The 23,165-nt window shown below is 53.4% G+C and overlaps 4 protein-coding genes and 2 pseudogenes across 6 annotated transcripts; all 6 read left to right on the top strand.

Moving 5' to 3' along the window:
• The first annotated feature begins 1,196 nt into the window (after positions 1-1,196).
• Positions 1,197-4,192, top strand: LOC308610583 (acetylcholine receptor subunit beta-like). The gene is made up of 4 exons (XM_081259664.1): positions 1,197-1,826; positions 2,324-2,505; positions 2,845-3,007; positions 3,312-4,192. The coding sequence occupies exons 1-4, from the start codon at positions 1,611-1,613 to the stop codon at positions 3,423-3,425; spliced, it is 675 nt and encodes a 224-aa protein (XP_081115790.1). The 5' UTR covers positions 1,197-1,610; the 3' UTR covers positions 3,426-4,192.
• Positions 4,193-4,735: 543 nt separating this feature from the next.
• Positions 4,736-6,889, top strand: LOC308610593 (uncharacterized protein SPEM2-like; annotated as a pseudogene). Its single transcript has 4 exons — positions 4,736-4,876; positions 5,039-5,096; positions 5,229-6,498; positions 6,799-6,889. The product of its transcript is annotated as an uncharacterized protein SPEM2-like (transcript).
• Positions 6,504-11,894, top strand: LOC308610592 (uncharacterized protein). Its single transcript, XM_081259670.1, has 4 exons — positions 6,504-7,368; positions 7,517-7,574; positions 7,693-8,002; positions 9,352-11,894. Exons 1-4 carry the CDS (start codon positions 7,231-7,233, stop codon positions 10,379-10,381), a joined length of 1,536 nt encoding a protein of 511 aa, XP_081115796.1. The 5' UTR covers positions 6,504-7,230; the 3' UTR covers positions 10,382-11,894.
• A 423-nt stretch (positions 11,895-12,317) lies between these two features.
• Positions 12,318-15,313, top strand: LOC308610581 (acetylcholine receptor subunit beta-like). Its single transcript, XM_081259662.1, has 4 exons — positions 12,318-12,947; positions 13,445-13,626; positions 13,966-14,128; positions 14,433-15,313. The coding sequence occupies exons 1-4, from the start codon at positions 12,732-12,734 to the stop codon at positions 14,544-14,546; spliced, it is 675 nt and encodes a 224-aa protein (XP_081115788.1). The 5' UTR covers positions 12,318-12,731; the 3' UTR covers positions 14,547-15,313.
• Positions 15,314-15,856: 543 nt separating this feature from the next.
• On the top strand, positions 15,857-18,010 carry LOC308610591 (uncharacterized protein SPEM2-like; annotated as a pseudogene). The gene is made up of 4 exons: positions 15,857-15,997; positions 16,160-16,217; positions 16,350-17,619; positions 17,920-18,010. The product of its transcript is annotated as an uncharacterized protein SPEM2-like (transcript).
• LOC308610590 (uncharacterized protein) lies at positions 17,625-21,879 on the top strand. The gene is made up of 4 exons (XM_081259669.1): positions 17,625-18,489; positions 18,638-18,695; positions 18,814-19,123; positions 20,473-21,879. Exons 1-4 carry the CDS (start codon positions 18,352-18,354, stop codon positions 21,500-21,502), a joined length of 1,536 nt encoding a protein of 511 aa, XP_081115795.1. The 5' UTR covers positions 17,625-18,351; the 3' UTR covers positions 21,503-21,879.
• The last annotated feature ends 1,286 nt before the right edge of the window (positions 21,880-23,165 follow it).

The raw sequence follows: 23,165 nt of genomic DNA, 5'->3' as shown, positions 1-23,165 counted from the left end.
ACATAACAACAGAGCTGTAGTCCACCTTCCTGGCACGGCGCTGCCTTGCAGTTTCGCCTTCCGTTGCTTCATGACTTTGTCATGGTGCAATGGCTCCAGGATGGCTTCCAACATCCAACAACTCACCAGAGACCATCAAGGAGTGGGGATATCAGTGTGTGATGAGAAACTTAGAAAAAGAGGGGACAGATAAGCATGAGGAATAAAGAGACAAGAGAAGTGTTCTGTGGACTTTTGAGGACATCCAACCCAGCCCCATCCCACAGGGCCTGATGAGGACCTAAACTATCCCTGCTTTCCCTCCATCGCTGTCTAGCTAAATCCGTTATCCCCAAGGCCCTAGAGCTGCACTGTCAATTACAGTAGCCACTAGCCAAAGGCCTATTAGAATGTAAATTACTTAAAGTTAAGGAAAATTAATTCTATTAAAAATTAAGTTAAAAAGTTAAAAATTCTCTTCCTCAGGGAACAGAATTTCCCTGACATCCAATTCTGTTCCCTGGCAGTCCAGTTGTTGGGACTTGGCGCTTTCACTGATGTGGCGGTGGTTCAATCCCTGGTCGGGGAATTCAGACCCCGCAAGCTTCATGGCTTGGCCAGAAAAAAAAAAGAAATTCTCTTCCTCAGTGCCATGATCTTCTAAGTGCTCAGTAGCCACATGGAGCTAGTGGCTACTGCATTGGACGGCACAGATTTAGAACATTTCCATCATCATGAAAAATGCTATTGGAGAGCAGTGCTTTAGAGTTTAGAGCAATTTTCCTTTCCCTGTCACCCACGCCCAGCATCTTAAAGCTCCCCCAGAGCGCAGAGAACTTAATTCTTTTTAGGGTGGCTCAGAAGCCACCCTCTGGGGAGGAGGTAAGATGTAGGGATGGACACCCAATGCCTGATTTCCCCAGACTGTGAGAAAGAGCCCAGGCTTCAGTTTTCCTCATCTGGTCTCTTGGGTCACGACCAGATGTATGCAAACTTGCCTCCCCCATTCTGGGCTGTGTTTGGGGCTCTTGGTTGATCTGATTTACATTTTAACGGGATCAATGTGGCTGCTCTGTTGAGAACAGTCAGCAGGGGGGACAAAGGATGAAGCAAAGAGGAGGCCTTTGTAATAACTCAGATCTGAGGTAATGGTGGCTTGTACCAGGATGGTAGTGGTAGATGGGATAAGTCATCAGTTTCAGGATATATGTTGAAGGTAGAGCCAATAGGGTTTGGTATGGATTGGATATGGGATGAGAGAGAGGAGAGCTGAGAATGACTCCAAGGGATTTGGCCTGAGCCACAGGAAAGATCGAGTTGTCATTTATGACCTGAGGAAGACTGTGTGGGGAGTCGGTGGTGAGGGAATTAAGTTTTGGACATGTTAAGGTCGAGGTGTCTATTGGACACCCAAATGGAGAGGTTAAGTAGGCAGGTGGATACAAGTGTGGAATTTAGGGGAATCAGTCCAGGTTGGAGGTATAAATGTAGGAGTTATTTGCATGCAGTTGGCCCTTCCAAAAGCCTGTCCTTGAGTGGGCTGGAAACACGGTCACTGATTATGCCAGGGAGATTGCTTTCTGGCAAAGCCTAATCCTTCCGCCTTCCCCTCTGTCCCCCAAGTAGAGCAGATGGGGCTCTCGATCTTTGCCCTGCTGACCCTTACTGTGTTCCTGCTGCTGCTGGCAGACAAAGTGCCTGAGACCTCCCTGTCTGTCCCCGTCATTATCAAATACCTCATGTTTACCATGGTCCTCGTCACCTTCTCAGTCATCCTTAACATCGTAGTCCTCAACCTGCACCATCGCTCACCCCACACCCACCAAATGCCCCTTTGGGTCCGTCAGGTAAGAAGATCTCCTCTCCAACCTGTGTTAACTCTCAATCCTAGTATTTGGCTTTTTGTCCAGGTATCGCTCCTCACTCCCACCAACTTTCAACCTTCCCTTTCACAGACCTGAGGGAGAACTACAACTCCTGGTAGAGTGTCAAAGTGCCAAGGTCTTTGGGTGTTGAAATGTTGCCCAATTAATTTTATCCTCCCATCATTAACATTGCGTAGATCCCAGACTCTCTTCATCAATACTTCTCTCCTTCGTGGGTCCCAAGGAAGCATTCTCAGGGTTAGGTACTATCAGGGTGGAAGCCCTCAGAACTTTTCTTTCCAGTCAGGATGCCTCCTAACCCCCTTAAGGACTCTTGGGCTGTGTAGTTGCATTTCATCTGTGGGATGCATGCACGCATGCGCAGGAATGGGCACGTGCCGTGGGGGTGGTTGGCGGCTTCCCTTCTGGTCTGAAAGCATAAGAGCCCCCTCCAAGACGGCTCTTCTTCTACTCAGCAGATCTTTATCCACAAACTCCCTCCGTATCTGGGTCTGAAGAGACCCAAACCTGAGAGAGACCAGATACCGGAGCCACCTCCTATACCTCTCAGGGATTCTCCAGGAAGTGGCTGGGGTCGGGGAACAGATGAATATTTCATCCGCAAGCCACCACATGATTTTCTCTTCCCCAAACCCAACAGGTAGTATCTACTCCCCACGGCCCACGTAGAAGGGAGAGGGAGAACTACAGTTCCCAGAAGACTGTGCGGAGGCAGGCGTCCTAAGCTCTCAGAGGATGTTGTGGTCGAGCATCATGGGAGTTGTAGTACCCCTTCTGTTGCCCACTTTGCGGGGAGGTGGGAACTAAAGCGTAAGGGAATAGGAGGAATTGCGGAAGGCTAGAGAGGTCGCCGCTGCTGAAGAGAACCTGAAGGGCTCTCTCACGTTTTGAAACCTGGATGGGCGTTGGAGGAGGGAGCTGGGGCGGGGCCTAGAGCACCCACGCAGGCCGTCTTTGTGCCCCGGTCGTGGCCAAACAGACTCGCCTCTTCCACGTTCCAGCCTGAACTGTCTGCCCCGGACCTGCGGCCATTTATCGATGGTCCAAGCCGGGCTGTGTGCCTGCCTCCCGACCTACGGGAGGTCGTTTCTTCAATCAGCTACACCGCTCAACAGCTGCGGGAACAGGAGGACCACGAAGCTGTGACTCCAAAGAGGGTGGGTTAAGGCAAGGCCTGGGTGGCCTTGGCTCCACCGGCAAACTTAGGCTCCGCCCCCAGAACTCGATTATTTTTCTGATTGGAAGTTTGCCTCACTTGGTCCCGCCCCCTGGCTTCCCACTTGTTCTTTACTCACATCCGTCGCCTGCAGTTTCGCTCTCTGCTATTCTGCGGGCCCGCCCTTGTCTCAAAGCTGTGGTATGAGGACCTGGGTGCGGTACAGGGCCTTGAGGCCGCCTTCCCTGGTTGTCTGGAGCCCAGGAACAGTTTAATCTTCCTACCCCCAGTTGAAGGAGGACTGGCAGTTTGTGGCCATGGTGGTGGACCGCCTCTTCCTGTGGACCCTCGTCATCTTTCTGGATGCCACGTACCACTTGCCCCCTCCCGACCCCTTTCCTTGAGGACGAGAGGGCCGAGACCGAGGACCTCGGCCACTTGAGTTGAGAGTTTGATAGTACTCTCAAGTCCTATCCCTTTCTGCATCTTAACTCCTTCACTAGGAGTCCAATCCTCTCCTCATTTCGTTTCTAGGGAGGAAGCCCAAGTGGGACTGGGCAGCTGGGGGCCTTGGGCCCACCTGACATGCACTATCTGCTTATTTACTCTTTTGCTTCTTGAAGAAGCCCCATTGGATATTCACATCTAGGTTGGCAATGAATGGAACAAAGAACAAGAACTAGATTGTAAGCCTTCTGAGGGCAGGAACTATGGCTGTTCACTGTAATATCCCCAGCACCGAGCACAGATCCTAACCTATACAGCCGGTACCTCTGATTGAATGAAGAGGGAAATTATGTTTTCTGTAAGGAAATACACTAAGTAATAGTGCTTATGTGGGCATGTTGGGACTAGTGGTCGTTTTTTCTTTGTTTTGACCTTTCTGTACTTTATTGTATTTTGTAATATGTATTATCTTTAGGATAAGAAAAGGTTCTTTCTAAAAGGATGCATTTGTAATGAGGATAAAAAAGCACACTGTAAAAACCTCAAGTTCCAGCTTTGATGCTCAAACTTTGGACAAGCTACTAAACTGCTCTGTGCCTCAGTTTCTCCATCTGTAAAATGAAGCGAATAATAGTATCTGCCCCCTAGTCTGAGGATCATATGAGAAGATGAGAACAAAAGCATTATACAGTATACGTCAGAGGTTACAACCTGGTGTGTTTTGTGTGGCCCATGTTGTTGGCCAGCAGAGTTTAAAATTTGAATTGGTTTGCTACTTTTAAAATGTGGATATTTCACAGAGCAATTTGGATTTCTGGCTTCCCTTGAAACTTTTTAAGAACTGCAGGCTAGTTCTAAGAAGCCCAACAGGCTACGTAAGTGGTCCTAATGTCTTGAACAATGAAATGGAGGAAATCCTATATGCATGATCCAGTCACTATGAAGACTGTCTCTCATCTGTAGCAACCCTGCTTGCAAATCAAGTTAAGCAAGGCCCCATGGAGACAGAAGGACAGACTGAACTCTGGGGACTAGGCTCCATGTAGTGGGAGCCGAGGGCAGAGACGGCCACCTAAAGGACCAGCTGAGTGGATGAAAGATTGGACAACTCCGCATTGTGACTCCCTGCAATGTGCCTCATTATGACCATGGTCCCTCACCTGTTGGGGGGTGTCCCCAGGTCCTGGCATGAGTGCAGTGTGGGTCAGGGCCGGTGGGGTTGGGGGGGTGGGGCGTCCCACGGCTCAGGCGGCCCTAGGACCCGCCCACCATGGAACAGCAGCTCTGGTATGACAACCTGGGGTGCTGCCATCAATACCAAGAAAGTACCCAGAATGCGGAGGACTTCCTACTCCTGTTGCTGGGCATTGTCATTCTTGTCAGCATTGGGATCAGCATGGCAACTATGGTCAGCGATGGTTGGGGATCACCAGTAGGGGTGAAGATGGCTGAGGGTGGGAACCAGCTGCAGCCTGCACCTCCGTCTGCAGGAACGGTCTTGGCTGGGAGTGGTGGTGAGGGTAGAGAGCCTGGCCTTCATTTTCACCCACCCCACCCCACCCCACCCCAGATATGGCATGGGCTCCAGAATGCCTTAGACAAGACCATGTATTGTATTATTCAGAAAAGTAACTACAGAAGACAGCTAGGAGGCACCCCGCCTCGCCATTCCCAGGGCCCTAGAAACCCAGGCTCCCAGGTTCCCAACCCTGAAATCTTCTGACAGTTGCCCTGCCCTCACGGACTCTCGACTCCCACAGATGAAATCTCACAGGCTTGTGAAAGTTCCTCCAAACATCCTCCAGCCAAGGCCCAAGACATCCACATGCACTGCACCCTGGACCCTGTGGAAGTGAGAATGGCCCGGTCCACTTGCTACTCCTCGTCCTCCTACCACCATCTCCGCAACCGTAGCCGCAGCTGCAGCCGCCACCCCTGAAGCCACCAGGGGAGGCCCAAGAATTTAGAAAATTCCCCTCCAGCTGCTCAGGCTTCCGTAGGCCGCATCGCCTCCACGGGATGTCACAGCTGCCTCCGATGCCCTCCTTTAGCTGGGAGGACCCGGACTCCTACCTGGAGGAGGAGGACCAGCTTTCCTTCCCACAACCCAAGTACCCGTGGGGGTGCTGGGGAGGGCTCTACCGGCAGATGGGTCTGCCCTCCAACGTGGGCCTCTGGGGTCGACAGGGTGGGATCCTGGCCATCCAGCCACCAGCCTGTCTCTACCTGTCGCCCGAGCTGCACCGCATGCCCAAGCGTGTGGAGGCCAAGTCTGAGCTAGGGCTGCAGTCCTTCGGGGCCCCTTGCTCGCCATCCCGCATCTGGGGCAATGTGGATGCTGACCAGTGGACCTCGTCTCCACCACTTACCCGACGGCTGCCCCCTAACAGCTCGTGGGTCCCTGGGGGGCACAGAACTTACCCCTCAGGGGGCCATCTCCCGTATGACTCCTGGGATCAGCGGCGGCGTGGTCTGGAGGGCTCTGAGCCTCCATCAGCTCTGGTGCCTCAGGGCTACCGGCCCGAAGCCTGGCAGCGCAACTCCCCACCGGCCCACGGGCGGAGCCTCCACAGCTGTGCTCACAGCCAGCCCAACCACAGCCCGCGCCACTCCACGGGACACTTGAACTACTCCCGGGATCCCCACGAGGTGCGGCGCTGGGCGGCCGAATGGGCAGAGATGCTGCCTGTGCGGCACCCTCTGGCCGCCTCCGCCTCCCTCACGGTGCTGGCCGAGGCCTCTACCAGCGGGCCTCGGATTCCAGCTCAGCGCTGCTCCTCCGCCCCTCCCAGACTCTGCCCGACGTCCAGGCTACCGAACACCCTCCACCCCCGCCCACCTTCATGCCACTCAGCCGGAACCCAGGGGGAAATGCCAACTACCAGGTGTATGACAGCCTGGAGTTGAAGCGGCAAGTGCGGGAAGCCAAGCGCGGGCCAACTCGCTGCTACCTTCCACCTCGGCCTCGAGGCCCTCTCTGCACGGAAGCCAGGCTGGGAAAATGAACTGGCCAGCAGCTAATGGGGGCGGGTGGGGAGCGGCAGGGCATGGAGAGAGGAATAAAGAGCGCCATGGTCCAGAAAACATTGGCGGTCTGTGGCTTGGAAGCGCCACTCCTTCTGCCAGCTTGGGTCCCTGCCTTTGGCTTCCTGCAATAAGAAGCCAGTGTCCCCTTCTGGGCCTGAGGGTCCCCTTGGTTTAGTGGCCACAGTCCTGCCAGCAGGCCCCTCCTGGTCCGATACCATGCACTAAGTAGATCTGCAGCTGCAGTCTCCACACCACTGGTCTCTGGGCACCTCCTCTGTGTCTCAGCTGTCCCTGTCCCCAAAGAGCCTCAAACAAGAAGCTGCTTCCAAACTGGGAGGTTCCACATCTGGGCAGGTCCAGCTCCACAGCCAGTGAAGGGCATGAAGAAGGCTGAGGCTCTGGACTCCAGCCAGGCCTTCCGCAGGGCTCTGAGGCCAAGGTCTTTCTAGTCTCAGGAGGGGCCAAGAGATGGAATGTGACATTTGAACAAGTGAGTCAGTGGGCGGTGAGCGAATGTTTGACACCTCGAGGGGAGGTGTGCCGGCCTCCGGGCCCTGTTTGGCTGTCCAGGCTCAGCTTACCTCACCCGGGGAACCATGGAATGCCACGCCTGGCCCTCCTTTTCGTCCCCCTCCCTCACTGTGACGCCACCACCTGCCCCATTATGACCCAGTCTGTCTCCCAGTATACATATATGGAGGCCAGCGGACCCAGGCAGTCCTGGGACCCCCGGCCATGGCTGAGCAAACCCATTACCTAGCCGAGGCGTGCTCTGGCACCACACCCAGGAAATGCCAAGACCTAGGAGACTCAATTCTTCTGATCCTGGTCAGCATCATCTTGCTCAATGTGTGGATCAACGTGGTGACTCTGGTGAGGGCAGGATCTGGGCAGTGTGGTTGGGGGAGCCCTGGGGTCTTGAAGGGGCTGAGATGGGATGGCTGCTGCAGTGTGGCCGGACAAGGGTTGGATTTCAGGGCTCACCCTGATCCCGAACTCCACGCTCCCTTGCTTCCCTCAGCTCTGGATGCATCTGAAGAGATTCTTGCGGGCAGGTTTCAACCGTATTTTCCCCAAAGGTAAGTGGGCGCCAGTGTGGCCTCAGGGGATGTGGGCCTGTCCCCTTTCTTCTATCCCTGCCTTGATTCTCAGCCCCTCAGGAACCCAGGCCCTGTCCCATCTCGCCTTTCCCTGCAGACAAGCAAGCCAGCTGTGGAGGCAGCCATCGCATGTGCTGCTCCGTGGATCCCAAGAACCTGTGTTCAAGAGTTTCTCCCCGCTTCCACCATCGCCCGAGCTTCCTGCACAGGCACCCAAACCACCTTGAATCCTGGATACCAGAAACAGATGATGAGACGGCTTCTAAGTGCTGCTGGATGCCGCCGCAGTGTGGACGGGCTCGGGCTTCCACGGAGGCTCCACGGGGACTGTGGAAGGAGGGGGTAGTGGGAGCTGGGGAGGCCCCTCCGTTCACAGCCTTAAAGTCCAAAGCCACCTTTAACTCCAGGTGAGAGACATCTTCCAAGCTCCGCAGGATAAGCAAGGTGGACGTGGTTCCACTCTGCCTGCCCCAAGAGAGCAAGACTAAGACCCCAGACTATGACTCAGCCCAGGCCCCAGCCCGGGCCCAGACCTGCCCCCCAGTTCAGCTCCCTGCACATTCTCCTGCCAAGGCCCAGACCTTCTCCTACAAGCACCCCTCTGTGCACGCCCCACCTCAGGCCCAGACTTGCTCCACACTCCACCTCCCTGAGCACACTACCCCCCAGGCCCAGACCCCCTCACCAGCCCTCACCCCTGAGCACAGCCCTGCCCAGGTCCATGGCCCGGAGCATACCTCAGCCCATACCCCAGCCCAGGCCCAAGCCCAGGCCCCCTCACATGCCTCAGCCCAATTCCTGGGCCACACTTCTCTCTGCACCCTGACCCATGCTCATCTGACCTATACCCATGCCAACACTCTGGTCCCTCCCCCAACTTCTGCCCCTGCTACTACTCCTGCCCTAGCCCCTACACCAGCCCCTGTCCCGATCTCTGCCACAACCTCTGTCCCAGCACTGGTCATGGCCCTGACGACCCCTCCAGTCCCTTCCACCACCCGTACCCCCATCCTAGATTCTATTCTCTCTACCTTGTCTACCTTCGACCAAGGCCTCTCCTCTGGCCATGTGGTCTACTATGCCCGCAGCATAAAGCAGAACTTATTCCATGTGTGTCCCCCTCAGAACTCTGGGTACTCCAGAAATGACTTGGGTACCCTCTCCAGGCCCCAAGAGGGGCATGGTCTGGTGAGCTCTGGTACAGCTGAGCAAACACTGAAGCAATGTAGTGGGGACAGTGCCAAGCCCTCCACAGGGTCCATACTGGGTTACGTGGAGTTGGGGACTATGGAATGGAAGATCCCAAATGATGCCAAAGACAAATTTGTACAGTCCAAGACCTTCACTCACTGTAGCTCCCACCCTTGCCAGTCTGAGAAGAGAAACACGGATCCCCAGACTCCAGTCTACCCCAAATTCCTGGTGTACTCCAAGGATGCTGCACCTTCTCAACCTTGCTTCCATTCTCCGACCAGTGCCCAGAGCTCACCATGCACCATGCCTCCACCATGCACTCTTTCTCTGCCTCTTGTTTTCCCAGATCCTTTGTCCTTCATCAACACAGCAACCACCAGAAGCCCTCCGCCTTAATACAAACCCCCACCTTTCCCCCAACCTCCAAGTCTCCTCAGTCTGTCCTCTCTCCCCAGGGCCCCATCCCTCCCCAGTTATCCACTACTTCCCAAACCCCAAACCAGCCCCAACCCCCAGAACTTCATGAGAGTCTAGGTCTCAACCAATGCTCTGTCCTCCAAAGGACCCCAGGCCTTACCGGAGACACAGGCCTCCCCAAGAACCCAGGCCTTGCTCAAGATCCAGGCCTCCACGAACTTCGAGGCCTTACCAAAGACCCTTACCTCTGCAAGAATCCAAGCCTTTCCCAAGACTCTGACCTTCAGAAGAATCCAGTCATTACCCAAGATTCTTGGCCACAGAAGAGTCCATGCCATGCCCAAGACTCTGCAGTCAACAAGAGCTCAGTCCTTTGCCAGGAGTCTGATCTCCATAAGAGCCCAGGTCCTGTGCAAACCGCTCGCCTCCATAAGGGCTCAAGCCTTACCCGAGACTCCGGAGACTACAAGAATCCAGGCCTGACCCAAGCTTCTGGAGTCTGCAGGAGCCAAGGCCTTACTCAAGATTCTGACCTCCATAAGAATCCTGGCCTTACCCAAGATGCTGGAATTTACAGGAGCTCAGAACATACCCATGACCCTAACTTCCACGAGGACTCAGGAATTAATCGAGATCCTGGCCCCCATAAGGGTCCAGCCCTTACTCAAGACTCTGGCTTATCCAAGAGACGAGGCCTCCATAACAACTCAGGCCTTATCCCAAACCCTGGCCTCCACAAGAACCCTCTAGGAACTGACTCTGTCCAAGTTTTGGGCCCACGTCAGACCCAAAAGTCATTTATATCTGAGACAGTTCCTCGAAAGGAGGATGCAGGGCAGCACATACCATGGACTTCTGTCCCACCCAGTCACAACTCCTGCTCTGCCAAGGCTCAGGGGGCCTACAATGACCTGCTAACCTCCTCGCAGCGAACAGGCAGCCAAGCCTGGGTGTACCACCCGATACCATCCCCCCAGCCTGCCAGAACTATCGCCAGATGTCTACGCCTCCCAAAACCAGCAGGCACCCGGCTAGGGCATGTGGTCTTTGATGCCCGCCAGAGACAGCAGACAGGGTCAAGTGCGAAGCTCTGTCTCCCAGGCGCCTTCATAGGGCCACATCCAGCTGCCGGAGTCCAGCTCCAGCGAGTCAAGGGATACCCGAGGGATAGATAGCGTCGGCGAAGGAAATAAATCTATTACACTTCTTAAAGTATCAGCATTGCATGTTTCTCTCTCTTCTTTATTGTTTACAATCACAGGTTTATATATTGTAGTTGATTACATTACCAGGTATGTGACCAAACAATCTTAGCACAATCAAACCTCAAAATGTTCTATAAAGATTTTTTTTTAAAAAATATATCCCCTAGTTTCTAGATGTCCTATTAAAATATTTCCCAAGTTCCCATTAATCACAGGTTATTTCTTAGTAACCAAGCCAAGCAGTTATATGATTATTTTAGTTGTAAAAGTTGAAGCTACTTGTTCCTATTTCTCTTCTTGCATGGGCAACCTTTTACAATGGTTCCACGAAAATATTTACAATGTACCCTGCATGCCCTTTCTCGTTGTTTCCTTCAACTGAGACAGTGCTTTCTCCCTATCCTAGCAACTAATTCTGCTCTAGGCATTTGCTTTTCTAGAATTAATCTTCCTTTATAATAGAACCATAAATTTCCTATGTGATCAGGAACTCCAGCCCATGGCCATAACTCCATACTAGAGGGTGTTTTTCATAAAAAAAATATCCCTTTAGTTCCAGGCTCTTAATTCTTTACCCATTTCCCTGGGTCTTTAGTGGGTACTTCCCATTCTGTGGTAGTTTCAGGAGGGGGAGTCCTAGAGGAATTTTTCTTTCACGTGGAGCAACATCCCCCCAAAATTGCCCCTATATTTAAACTTATTATCATAAAACATAACAACAGAGCTGTAGTCCACCTTCCTGGCACGGCGCTGCCTTGCAGTTTCGCCTTCCGTTGCTTCATGACTTTGTCATGGTGCAATGGCTCCAGGATGGCTTCCAACATCCAACAACTCACCAGAGACCATCAAGGAGTGGGGATATCAGTGTGTGATGAGAAACTTAGAAAAAGAGGGGACAGATAAGCATGAGGAATAAAGAGACAAGAGAAGTGTTCTGTGGACTTTTGAGGACATCCAACCCAGCCCCATCCCACAGGGCCTGATGAGGACCTAAACTATCCCTGCTTTCCCTCCATCGCTGTCTAGCTAAATCCGTTATCCCCAAGGCCCTAGAGCTGCACTGTCAATTACAGTAGCCACTAGCCAAAGGCCTATTAGAATGTAAATTACTTAAAGTTAAGGAAAATTAATTCTATTAAAAATTAAGTTAAAAAGTTAAAAATTCTCTTCCTCAGGGAACAGAATTTCCCTGACATCCAATTCTGTTCCCTGGCAGTCCAGTTGTTGGGACTTGGCGCTTTCACTGATGTGGCGGTGGTTCAATCCCTGGTCGGGGAATTCAGACCCCGCAAGCTTCATGGCTTGGCCAGAAAAAAAAAAGAAATTCTCTTCCTCAGTGCCATGATCTTCTAAGTGCTCAGTAGCCACATGGAGCTAGTGGCTACTGCATTGGACGGCACAGATTTAGAACATTTCCATCATCATGAAAAATGCTATTGGAGAGCAGTGCTTTAGAGTTTAGAGCAATTTTCCTTTCCCTGTCACCCACGCCCAGCATCTTAAAGCTCCCCCAGAGCGCAGAGAACTTAATTCTTTTTAGGGTGGCTCAGAAGCCACCCTCTGGGGAGGAGGTAAGATGTAGGGATGGACACCCAATGCCTGATTTCCCCAGACTGTGAGAAAGAGCCCAGGCTTCAGTTTTCCTCATCTGGTCTCTTGGGTCACGACCAGATGTATGCAAACTTGCCTCCCCCATTCTGGGCTGTGTTTGGGGCTCTTGGTTGATCTGATTTACATTTTAACGGGATCAATGTGGCTGCTCTGTTGAGAACAGTCAGCAGGGGGGACAAAGGATGAAGCAAAGAGGAGGCCTTTGTAATAACTCAGATCTGAGGTAATGGTGGCTTGTACCAGGATGGTAGTGGTAGATGGGATAAGTCATCAGTTTCAGGATATATGTTGAAGGTAGAGCCAATAGGGTTTGGTATGGATTGGATATGGGATGAGAGAGAGGAGAGCTGAGAATGACTCCAAGGGATTTGGCCTGAGCCACAGGAAAGATCGAGTTGTCATTTATGACCTGAGGAAGACTGTGTGGGGAGTCGGTGGTGAGGGAATTAAGTTTTGGACATGTTAAGGTCGAGGTGTCTATTGGACACCCAAATGGAGAGGTTAAGTAGGCAGGTGGATACAAGTGTGGAATTTAGGGGAATCAGTCCAGGTTGGAGGTATAAATGTAGGAGTTATTTGCATGCAGTTGGCCCTTCCAAAAGCCTGTCCTTGAGTGGGCTGGAAACACGGTCACTGATTATGCCAGGGAGATTGCTTTCTGGCAAAGCCTAATCCTTCCGCCTTCCCCTCTGTCCCCCAAGTAGAGCAGATGGGGCTCTCGATCTTTGCCCTGCTGACCCTTACTGTGTTCCTGCTGCTGCTGGCAGACAAAGTGCCTGAGACCTCCCTGTCTGTCCCCGTCATTATCAAATACCTCATGTTTACCATGGTCCTCGTCACCTTCTCAGTCATCCTTAACATCGTAGTCCTCAACCTGCACCATCGCTCACCCCACACCCACCAAATGCCCCTTTGGGTCCGTCAGGTAAGAAGATCTCCTCTCCAACCTGTGTTAACTCTCAATCCTAGTATTTGGCTTTTTGTCCAGGTATCGCTCCTCACTCCCACCAACTTTCAACCTTCCCTTTCACAGACCTGAGGGAGAACTACAACTCCTGGTAGAGTGTCAAAGTGCCAAGGTCTTTGGGTGTTGAAATGTTGCCCAATTAATTTTATCCTCCCATCATTAACATTGCGTAGATCCCAGACTCTCTTCATCAATACTTCTCTCCTTCGTGGGTCCCAAGGAAGCATTCTCAGGGTTAGGTACTATCAGGGTGGAAGCCCTCAGAACTTTTCTTTCCAGTCAGGATGCCTCCTAACCCCCTTAAGGACTCTTGGGCTGTGTAGTTGCATTTCATCTGTGGGATGCATGCACGCATGCGCAGGAATGGGCACGTGCCGTGGGGGTGGTTGGCGGCTTCCCTTCTGGTCTGAAAGCATAAGAGCCCCCTCCAAGACGGCTCTTCTTCTACTCAGCAGATCTTTATCCACAAACTCCCTCCGTATCTGGGTCTGAAGAGACCCAAACCTGAGAGAGACCAGATACCGGAGCCACCTCCTATACCTCTCAGGGATTCTCCAGGAAGTGGCTGGGGTCGGGGAACAGATGAATATTTCATCCGCAAGCCACCACATGATTTTCTCTTCCCCAAACCCAACAGGTAGTATCTACTCCCCACGGCCCACGTAGAAGGGAGAGGGAGAACTACAGTTCCCAGAAGACTGTGCGGAGGCAGGCGTCCTAAGCTCTCAGAGGATGTCGTGGTCGAGCATCATGGGAGTTGTAGTACCCCTTCTGTTGCCCACTTTGCGGGGAGGTGGGAACTAAAGCGTAAGGGAATAGGAGGAATTGCGGAAGGCTAGAGAGGTCGCCGCTGCTGAAGAGAACCTGAAGGGCTCTCTCACGTTTTGAAACCTGGATGGGCGTTGGAGGAGGGAGCTGGGGCGGGGCCTAGAGCACCCACGCAGGCCGTCTTTGTGCCCCGGTCGTGGCCAAACAGACTCGCCTCTTCCACGTTCCAGCCTGAACTGTCTGCCCCGGACCTGCGGCCATTTATCGATGGTCCAAGCCGGGCTGTGTGCCTGCCTCCCGACCTACGGGAGGTCGTTTCTTCAATCAGCTACACCGCTCAACAGCTGCGGGAACAGGAGGACCACGAAGCTGTGACTCCAAAGAGGGTGGGTTAAGGCAAGGCCTGGGTGGCCTTGGCTCCACCGGCAAACTTAGGCTCCGCCCCCAGAACTCGATTATTTTTCTGATTGGAAGTTTGCCTCACTTGGTCCCGCCCCCTGGCTTCCCACTTGTTCTTTACTCACATCCGTCGCCCGCAGTTTCGCTCTCTGCTATTCTGCGGGCCCGCCCTTGTCTCAAAGCTGTGGTATGAGGACCTGGGTGCGGTACAGGGCCTTGAGGCCGCCTTCCCTGGTTGTCTGGAGCCCAGGAACAGTTTAATCTTCCTACCCCCAGTTGAAGGAGGACTGGCAGTTTGTGGCCATGGTGGTGGACCGCCTCTTCCTGTGGACCCTCGTCATCTTTCTGGATGCCACGTACCACTTGCCCCCTCCCGACCCCTTTCCTTGAGGACGAGAGGGCCGAGACCGAGGACCTCGGCCACTTGAGTTGAGAGTTTGATAGTACTCTCAAGTCCTATCCCTTTCTGCATCTTAACTCCTTCACTAGGAGTCCAATCCTCTCCTCATTTCGTTTCTAGGGAGGAAGCCCAAGTGGGACTGGGCAGCTGGGGGCCTTGGGCCCACCTGACATGCACTATCTGCTTATTTACTCTTTTGCTTCTTGAAGAAGCCCCATTGGATATTCACATCTAGGTTGGCAATGAATGGAACAAAGAACAAGAACTAGATTGTAAGCCTTCTGAGGGCAGGAACTATGGCTGTTCACTGTAATATCCCCAGCACCGAGCACAGATCCTAACCTATACAGCCGGTACCTCTGATTGAATGAAGAGGGAAATTATGTTTTCTGTAAGGAAATACACTAAGTAATAGTGCTTATGTGGGCATGTTGGGACTAGTGGTCGTTTTTTCTTTGTTTTGACCTTTCTGTACTTTATTGTATTTTGTAATATGTATTATCTTTAGGATAAGAAAAGGTTCTTTCTAAAAGGATGCATTTGTAATGAGGATAAAAAAGCACACTGTAAAAACCTCAAGTTCCAGCTTTGATGCTCAAACTTTGGACAAGCTACTAAACTGCTCTGTGCCTCAGTTTCTCCATCTGTAAAATGAAGCGAATAATAGTATCTGCCCCCTAGTCTGAGGATCATATGAGAAGATGAGAACAAAAGCATTATACAGTATACGTCAGAGGTTACAACCTGGTGTGTTTTGTGTGGCCCATGTTGTTGGCCAGCAGAGTTTAAAATTTGAATTGGTTTGCTACTTTTAAAATGTGGATATTTCACAGAGCAATTTGGATTTCTGGCTTCCCTTGAAACTTTTTAAGAACTGCAGGCTAGTTCTAAGAAGCCCAACAGGCTACGTAAGCGGTCCTAATGTCTTGAACAATGAAATGGAGGAAATCCTATATGCATGATCCAGTCACTATGAAGACTGTCTCTCATCTGTAGCAACCCTGCTTGCAAATCAAGTTAAGCAAGGCCCCATGGAGACAGAAGGACAGACTGAACTCTGGGGACTAGGCTCCATGTAGTGGGAGCCGAGGGCAGAGACGGCCACCTAAAGGACCAGCTGAGTGGATGAAAGATTGGACAACTCCGCATTGTGACTCCCTGCAATGTGCCTCATTATGACCATGGTCCCTCACCTGTTGGGGGGTGTCCCCAGGTCCTGGCATGAGTGCAGTGTGGGTCAGGGCCGGTGGGGTTGGGGGGGTGGGGCGTCCCACGGCTCAGGCGGCCCTAGGACCCGCCCACCATGGAACAGCAGCTCTGGTATGACAACCTGGGGTGCTGCCATCAATACCAAGAAAGTACCCAGAATGCGGAGGACTTCCTACTCCTGTTGCTGGGCATTGTCATTCTTGTCAGCATTGGGATCAGCATGGCAACTATGGTCAGCGATGGTTGGGGATCACCAGTAGGGGTGAAGATGGCTGAGGGTGGGAACCAGCTGCAGCCTGCACCTCCGTCTGCAGGAACGGTCTTGGCTGGGAGTGGTGGTGAGGGTAGAGAGCCTGGCCTTCATTTTCACCCACCCCACCCCACCCCACCCCAGATATGGCATGGGCTCCAGAATGCCTTAGACAAGACCATGTATTGTATTATTCAGAAAAGTAACTACAGAAGACAGCTAGGAGGCACCCCGCCTCGCCATTCCCAGGGCCCTAGAAACCCAGGCTCCCAGGTTCCCAACCCTGAAATCTTCTGACAGTTGCCCTGCCCTCACGGACTCTCGACTCCCACAGATGAAATCTCACAGGCTTGTGAAAGTTCCTCCAAACATCCTCCAGCCAAGGCCCAAGACATCCACATGCACTGCACCCTGGACCCTGTGGAAGTGAGAATGGCCCGGTCCACTTGCTACTCCTCGTCCTCCTACCACCATCTCCGCAACCGTAGCCGCAGCTGCAGCCGCCACCCCTGAAGCCACCAGGGGAGGCCCAAGAATTTAGAAAATTCCCCTCCAGCTGCTCAGGCTTCCGTAGGCCGCATCGCCTCCACGGGATGTCACAGCTGCCTCCGATGCCCTCCTTTAGCTGGGAGGACCCGGACTCCTACCTGGAGGAGGAGGACCAGCTTTCCTTCCCACAACCCAAGTACCCGTGGGGGTGCTGGGGAGGGCTCTACCGGCAGATGGGTCTGCCCTCCAACGTGGGCCTCTGGGGTCGACAGGGTGGGATCCTGGCCATCCAGCCACCAGCCTGTCTCTACCTGTCGCCCGAGCTGCACCGCATGCCCAAGCGTGTGGAGGCCAAGTCTGAGCTAGGGCTGCAGTCCTTCGGGGCCCCTTGCTCGCCATCCCGCATCTGGGGCAATGTGGATGCTGACCAGTGGACCTCGTCTCCACCACTTACCCGACGGCTGCCCCCTAACAGCTCGTGGGTCCCTGGGGGGCACAGAACTTACCCCTCAGGGGGCCATCTCCCGTATGACTCCTGGGATCAGCGGCGGCGTGGTCTGGAGGGCTCTGAGCCTCCATCAGCTCTGGTGCCTCAGGGCTACCGGCCCGAAGCCTGGCAGCGCAACTCCCCACCGGCCCACGGGCGGAGCCTCCACAGCTGTGCTCACAGCCAGCCCAACCACAGCCCGCGCCACTCCACGGGACACTTGAACTACTCCCGGGATCCCCACGAGGTGTGGCGCTGGGCGGCCGAATGGGCAGAGATGCTGCCTGTGCGGCACCCTCTGGCCGCCTCCGCCTCCCTCACGGTGCTGGCTGAGGCCTCTACCAGCGGGCCTCGGATTCCAGCTCAGCGCTGCTCCTCCGCCCCTCCCAGACTCTGCCCGACGTCCAGGCTACCGAACACCCTCCACCCCCGCCCACCTTCATGCCACTCAGCCGGAACCCAGGGGGAAATGCCAACTACCAGGTGTATGACAGCCTGGAGTTGAAGCGGCAAGTGCGGGAAGCCAAGCGCGGGCCAACTCGCTGCTACCTTCCACCTCGGCCTCGAGGCCCTCTCTGCACGGAAGCCAGGCTGGGAAAATGAACTGGCCAGCAGCTAATGGGGGCGGGTGGGGAGCGGCAGGGCATGGAGAGAGGAATAAAGAGCGCCATGGTCCAGAAAACATTGGCGGTCTGTGGCTTGGAAGCGCCACTCCTTCTGCCAGCTTGGGTCCCTGCCTTTGGCTTCCTGCAATAAGAAGCCAGTGTCCCCTTCTGGGCCTGAGGGTCCCCTTGGTTTAGTGGCCACAGTCCTGCCAGCAGGCCCCTCCTGGTCCGATACCATGCACTAAGTAGATCTGCAGCTGCAGTCTCCACACCACTGGTCTCTGGGCACCTCCTCTGTGTCTCAGCTGTCCCTGTCCCCAAAGAGCCTCAAACAAGAAGCTGCTTCCAAACTGGGAGGTTCCACATCTGGGCAGGTCCAGCTCCACAGCCAGTGAAGGGCATGAAGAAGGCTGAGGCTCTGGACTCCAGCCAGGCCTTCCGCAGGGCTCTGAGGCCAAGGTCTTTCTAGTCTCAGGAGGGGCCAAGAGATGGAATGTGACATTTGAACAAGTGAGTCAGTGGGCGGTGAGCGAATGTTTGACACCTCGAGGGGAGGTGTGCCGGCCTCCGGGCCCTGTTTGGCTGTCCAGGCTCAGCTTACCTCACCCGGGGAACCATGGAATGCCACGCCTGGCCCTCCTTTTCGTCCCCCTCCCTCACTGTGACGCCACCACCTGCCCCATTATGACCCAGTCTGTCTCCCAGTATACATATATGGAGGCCAGCGGACCCAGGCAGTCCTGGGACCCCCGGCCATGGCTGAGCAAACCCATTACCTAGCCGAGGCGTGCTCTGGCACCACACCCAGGAAATGCCAAGACCTAGGAGACTCAATTCTTCTGATCCTGGTCAGCATCATCTTGCTCAATGTGTGGATCAACGTGGTGACTCTGGTGAGGGCAGGATCTGGGCAGTGTGGTTGGGGGAGCCCTGGGGTCTTGAAGGGGCTGAGATGGGATGGCTGCTGCAGTGTGGCCGGACAAGGGTTGGATTTCAGGGCTCACCCTGATCCCGAACTCCACGCTCCCTTGCTTCCCTCAGCTCTGGATGCATCTGAAGAGATTCTTGCGGGCAGGTTTCAACCGTATTTTCCCCAAAGGTAAGTGGGCGCCAGTGTGGCCTCAGGGGATGTGGGCCTGTCCCCTTTCTTCTATCCCTGCCTTGATTCTCAGCCCCTCAGGAACCCAGGCCCTGTCCCATCTCGCCTTTCCCTGCAGACAAGCAAGCCAGCTGTGGAGGCAGCCATCGCATGTGCTGCTCCGTGGATCCCAAGAACCTGTGTTCAAGAGTTTCTCCCCGCTTCCACCATCGCCCGAGCTTCCTGCACAGGCACCCAAACCACCTTGAATCCTGGATACCAGAAACAGATGATGAGACGGCTTCTAAGTGCTGCTGGATGCCGCCGCAGTGTGGACGGGCTCGGGCTTCCACGGAGGCTCCACGGGGACTGTGGAAGGAGGGGGTAGTGGGAGCTGGGGAGGCCCCTCCGTTCACAGCCTTAAAGTCCAAAGCCACCTTTAACTCCAGGTGAGAGACATCTTCCAAGCTCCGCAGGATAAGCAAGGTGGACGTGGTTCCACTCTGCCTGCCCCAAGAGAGCAAGACTAAGACCCCAGACTATGACTCAGCCCAGGCCCCAGCCCGGGCCCAGACCTGCCCCCCAGTTCAGCTCCCTGCACATTCTCCTGCCAAGGCCCAGACCTTCTCCTACAAGCACCCCTCTGTGCACGCCCCACCTCAGGCCCAGACTTGCTCCACACTCCACCTCCCTGAGCACACTACCCCCCAGGCCCAGACCCCCTCACCAGCCCTCACCCCTGAGCACAGCCCTGCCCAGGTCCATGGCCCGGAGCATACCTCAGCCCATACCCCAGCCCAGGCCCAAGCCCAGGCCCCCTCACATGCCTCAGCCCAATTCCTGGGCCACACTTCTCTCTGCACCCTGACCCATGCTCATCTGACCTATACCCATGCCAACACTCTGGTCCCTCCCCCAACTTCTGCCCCTGCTACTACTCCTGCCCTAGCCCCTACACCAGCCCCTGTCCCGATCTCTGCCACAACCTCTGTCCCAGCACTGGTCATGGCCCTGACGACCCCTCCAGTCCCTTCCACCACCCGTACCCCCATCCTAGATTCTATTCTCTCTACCTTGTCTACCTTCGACCAAGGCCTCTCCTCTGGCCATGTGGTCTACTATGCCCGCAGCATAAAGCAGAACTTATTCCATGTGTGTCCCCCTCAGAACTCTGGGTACTCCAGAAATGACTTGGGTACCCTCTCCAGGCCCCAAGAGGGGCATGGTCTGGTGAGCTCTGGTACAGCTGAGCAAACACTGAAGCAATGTAGTGGGGACAGTGCCAAGCCCTCCACAGGGTCCATACTGGGTTACGTGGAGTTGGGGACTATGGAATGGAAGATCCCAAATGATGCCAAAGACAAATTTGTACAGTCCAAGACCTTCACTCACTGTAGCTCCCACCCTTGCCAGTCTGAGAAGAGAAACACGGATCCCCAGACTCCAGTCTACCCCAAATTCCTGGTGTACTCCAAGGATGCTGCACCTTCTCAACCTTGCTTCCATTCTCCGACCAGTGCCCAGAGCTCACCATGCACCATGCCTCCACCATGCACTCTTTCTCTGCCTCTTGTTTTCCCAGATCCTTTGTCCTTCATCAACACAGCAACCACCAGAAGCCCTCCGCCTTAATACAAACCCCCACCTTTCCCCCAACCTCCAAGTCTCCTCAGTCTGTCCTCTCTCCCCAGGGCCCCATCCCTCCCCAGTTATCCACTACTTCCCAAACCCCAAACCAGCCCCAACCCCCAGAACTTCATGAGAGTCTAGGTCTCAACCAATGCTCTGTCCTCCAAAGGACCCCAGGCCTTACCGGAGACACAGGCCTCCCCAAGAACCCAGGCCTTGCTCAAGATCCAGGCCTCCACGAACTTCGAGGCCTTACCAAAGACCCTTACCTCTGCAAGAATCCAAGCCTTTCCCAAGACTCTGACCTTCAGAAGAATCCAGTCATTACCCAAGATTCTTGGCCACAGAAGAGTCCATGCCATGCCCAAGACTCTGCAGTCAACAAGAGCTCAGTCCTTTGCCAGGAGTCTGATCTCCATAAGAGCCCAGGTCCTGTGCAAACCGCTCGCCTCCATAAGGGCTCAAGCCTTACCCGAGACTCCGGAGACTACAAGAATCCAGGCCTGACCCAAGCTTCTGGAGTCTGCAGGAGCCAAGGCCTTACTCAAGATTCTGACCTCCATAAGAATCCTGGCCTTACCCAAGATGCTGGAATTTACAGGAGCTCAGAACATACCCATGACCCTAACTTCCACGAGGACTCAGGAATTAATCGAGATCCTGGCCCCCATAAGGGTCCAGCCCTTACTCAAGACTCTGGCTTATCCAAGAGACGAGGCCTCCATAACAACTCAGGCCTTATCCCAAACCCTGGCCTCCACAAGAACCCTCTAGGAACTGACTCTGTCCAAGTTTTGGGCCCACGTCAGACCCAAAAGTCATTTATATCTGAGACAGTTCCTCGAAAGGAGGATGCAGGGCAGCACATACCATGGACTTCTGTCCCACCCAGTCACAACTCCTGCTCTGCCAAGGCTCAGGGGGCCTACAATGACCTGCTAACCTCCTCGCAGCGAACAGGCAGCCAAGCCTGGGTGTACCACCCGATACCATCCCCCCAGCCTGCCAGAACTATCGCCAGATGTCTACGCCTCCCAAAACCAGCAGGCACCCGGCTAGGGCATGTGGTCTTTGATGCCCGCCAGAGACAGCAGACAGGGTCAAGTGCGAAGCTCTGTCTCCCAGGCGCCTTCATAGGGCCACATCCAGCTGCCGGAGTCCAGCTCCAGCGAGTCAAGGGATACCCGAGGGATAGATAGCGTCGGCGAAGGAAATAAATCTATTACACTTCTTAAAGTATCAGCATTGCATGTTTCTCTCTCTTCTTTATTGTTTACAATCACAGGTTTATATATTGTAGTTGATTACATTACCAGGTATGTGACCAAACAATCTTAGCACAATCAAACCTCAAAATGTTCTATAAAGATTTTTTTTTAAAAAATATATCCCCTAGTTTCTAGATGTCCTATTAAAATATTTCCCAAGTTCCCATTAATCACAGGTTATTTCTTAGTAACCAAGCCAAGCAGTTATATGATTATTTTAGTTGTAAAAGTTGAAGCTACTTGTTCCTATTTCTCTTCTTGCATGGGCAACCTTTTACAATGGTTCCACGAAAATATTTACAATGTACCCTGCATGCCCTTTCTCGTTGTTTCCTTCAACTGAGACAGTGCTTTCTCCCTATCCTAGCAACTAATTCTGCTCCAGGCATTTGCTTTTCTAGAATTAATCTTCCTTTATAATAGAACCATAAATTTCCTATGTGATCAGGAACTCCAGCCCATGGCCATAACTCCATACTAGAGGGTGTTTTTCATAAAAAAAATATCCCTTTAGTTCCAGGCTCTTAATTCTTTACCCATTTCCCTGGGTCTTTAGTGGGTACTTCCCATTCTGTGGTAGTTTCAGGAGGGGGAGTCCTAGAGGAATTTTTCTTTCACGTGGAGCAACATCCCCCCAAAATTGCCCCTATATTTAAACTTATTATCATAAAACATAACAACAGAGCTGTAGTCCACCTTCCTGGCACGGCGCTGCCTTGCAGTTTCGCCTTCCGTTGCTTCATGACTTTGTCATGGTGCAATGGCTCCAGGATGGCTTCCAACATCCAACAACTCACCAGAGACCATCAAGGAGTGGGGATATCAGTGTGTGATGAGAAACTTAGAAAAAGAGGGGACAGATAAGCATGAGGAATAAAGAGACAAGAGAAGTGTTCTGTGGACTTTTGAGGACATCCAACCCAGCCCCATCCCACAGGGCCTGATGAGGACCTAAACTATCCCTGCTTTCCCTCCATCGCTGTCTAGCTAAATCCGTTATCCCCAAGGCCCTAGAGCTGCACTGTCAATTACAGTAGCCACTAGCCAAAGGCCTATTAGAATGTAAATTACTTAAAGTTAAGGAAAATTAATTCTATTAAAAATTAAGTTAAAAAGTTAAAAATTCTCTTCCTCAGGGAACAGAATTTCCCTGACATCCAATTCTGTTCCCTGGCAGTCCAGTTGTTGGGACTTGGCGCTTTCACTGATGTGGCGGTGGTTCAATCCCTGGTCGGGGAATTCAGACCCCGCAAGCTTCATGGCTTGGCCAGAAAAAAAAAAGAAATTCTCTTCCTCAGTGCCATGATCTTCTAAGTGCTCAGTAGCCACATGGAGCTAGTGGCTACTGCATTGGACGGCACAGATTTAGAACATTTCCATCATCATGAAAAATGCTATTGGAGAGCAGTGCTTTAGAGTTTAGAGCAATTTTCCTTTCCCTGTCACCCACGCCCAGCATCTTAAAGCTCCCCCAGAGCGCAGAGAACTTAATTCTTTTTAGGGTGGCTCAGAAGCCACCCTCTGGGGAGGAGGTAAGATGTAGGGATGGACACCCAATGCCTGATTTCCCCAGACTGTGAGAAAGAGCCCAGGC

This window comes from Mesoplodon bidens (genome assembly GCF_964165515.1).
Source record: "Mesoplodon bidens genome assembly, contig: HAP1_SCAFFOLD_304, whole genome shotgun sequence".
Taxonomy (NCBI): domain Eukaryota; kingdom Metazoa; phylum Chordata; class Mammalia; order Artiodactyla; family Ziphiidae; genus Mesoplodon; species Mesoplodon bidens.
This window is presented reverse-complemented; position numbering and strand designations above follow the sequence as displayed.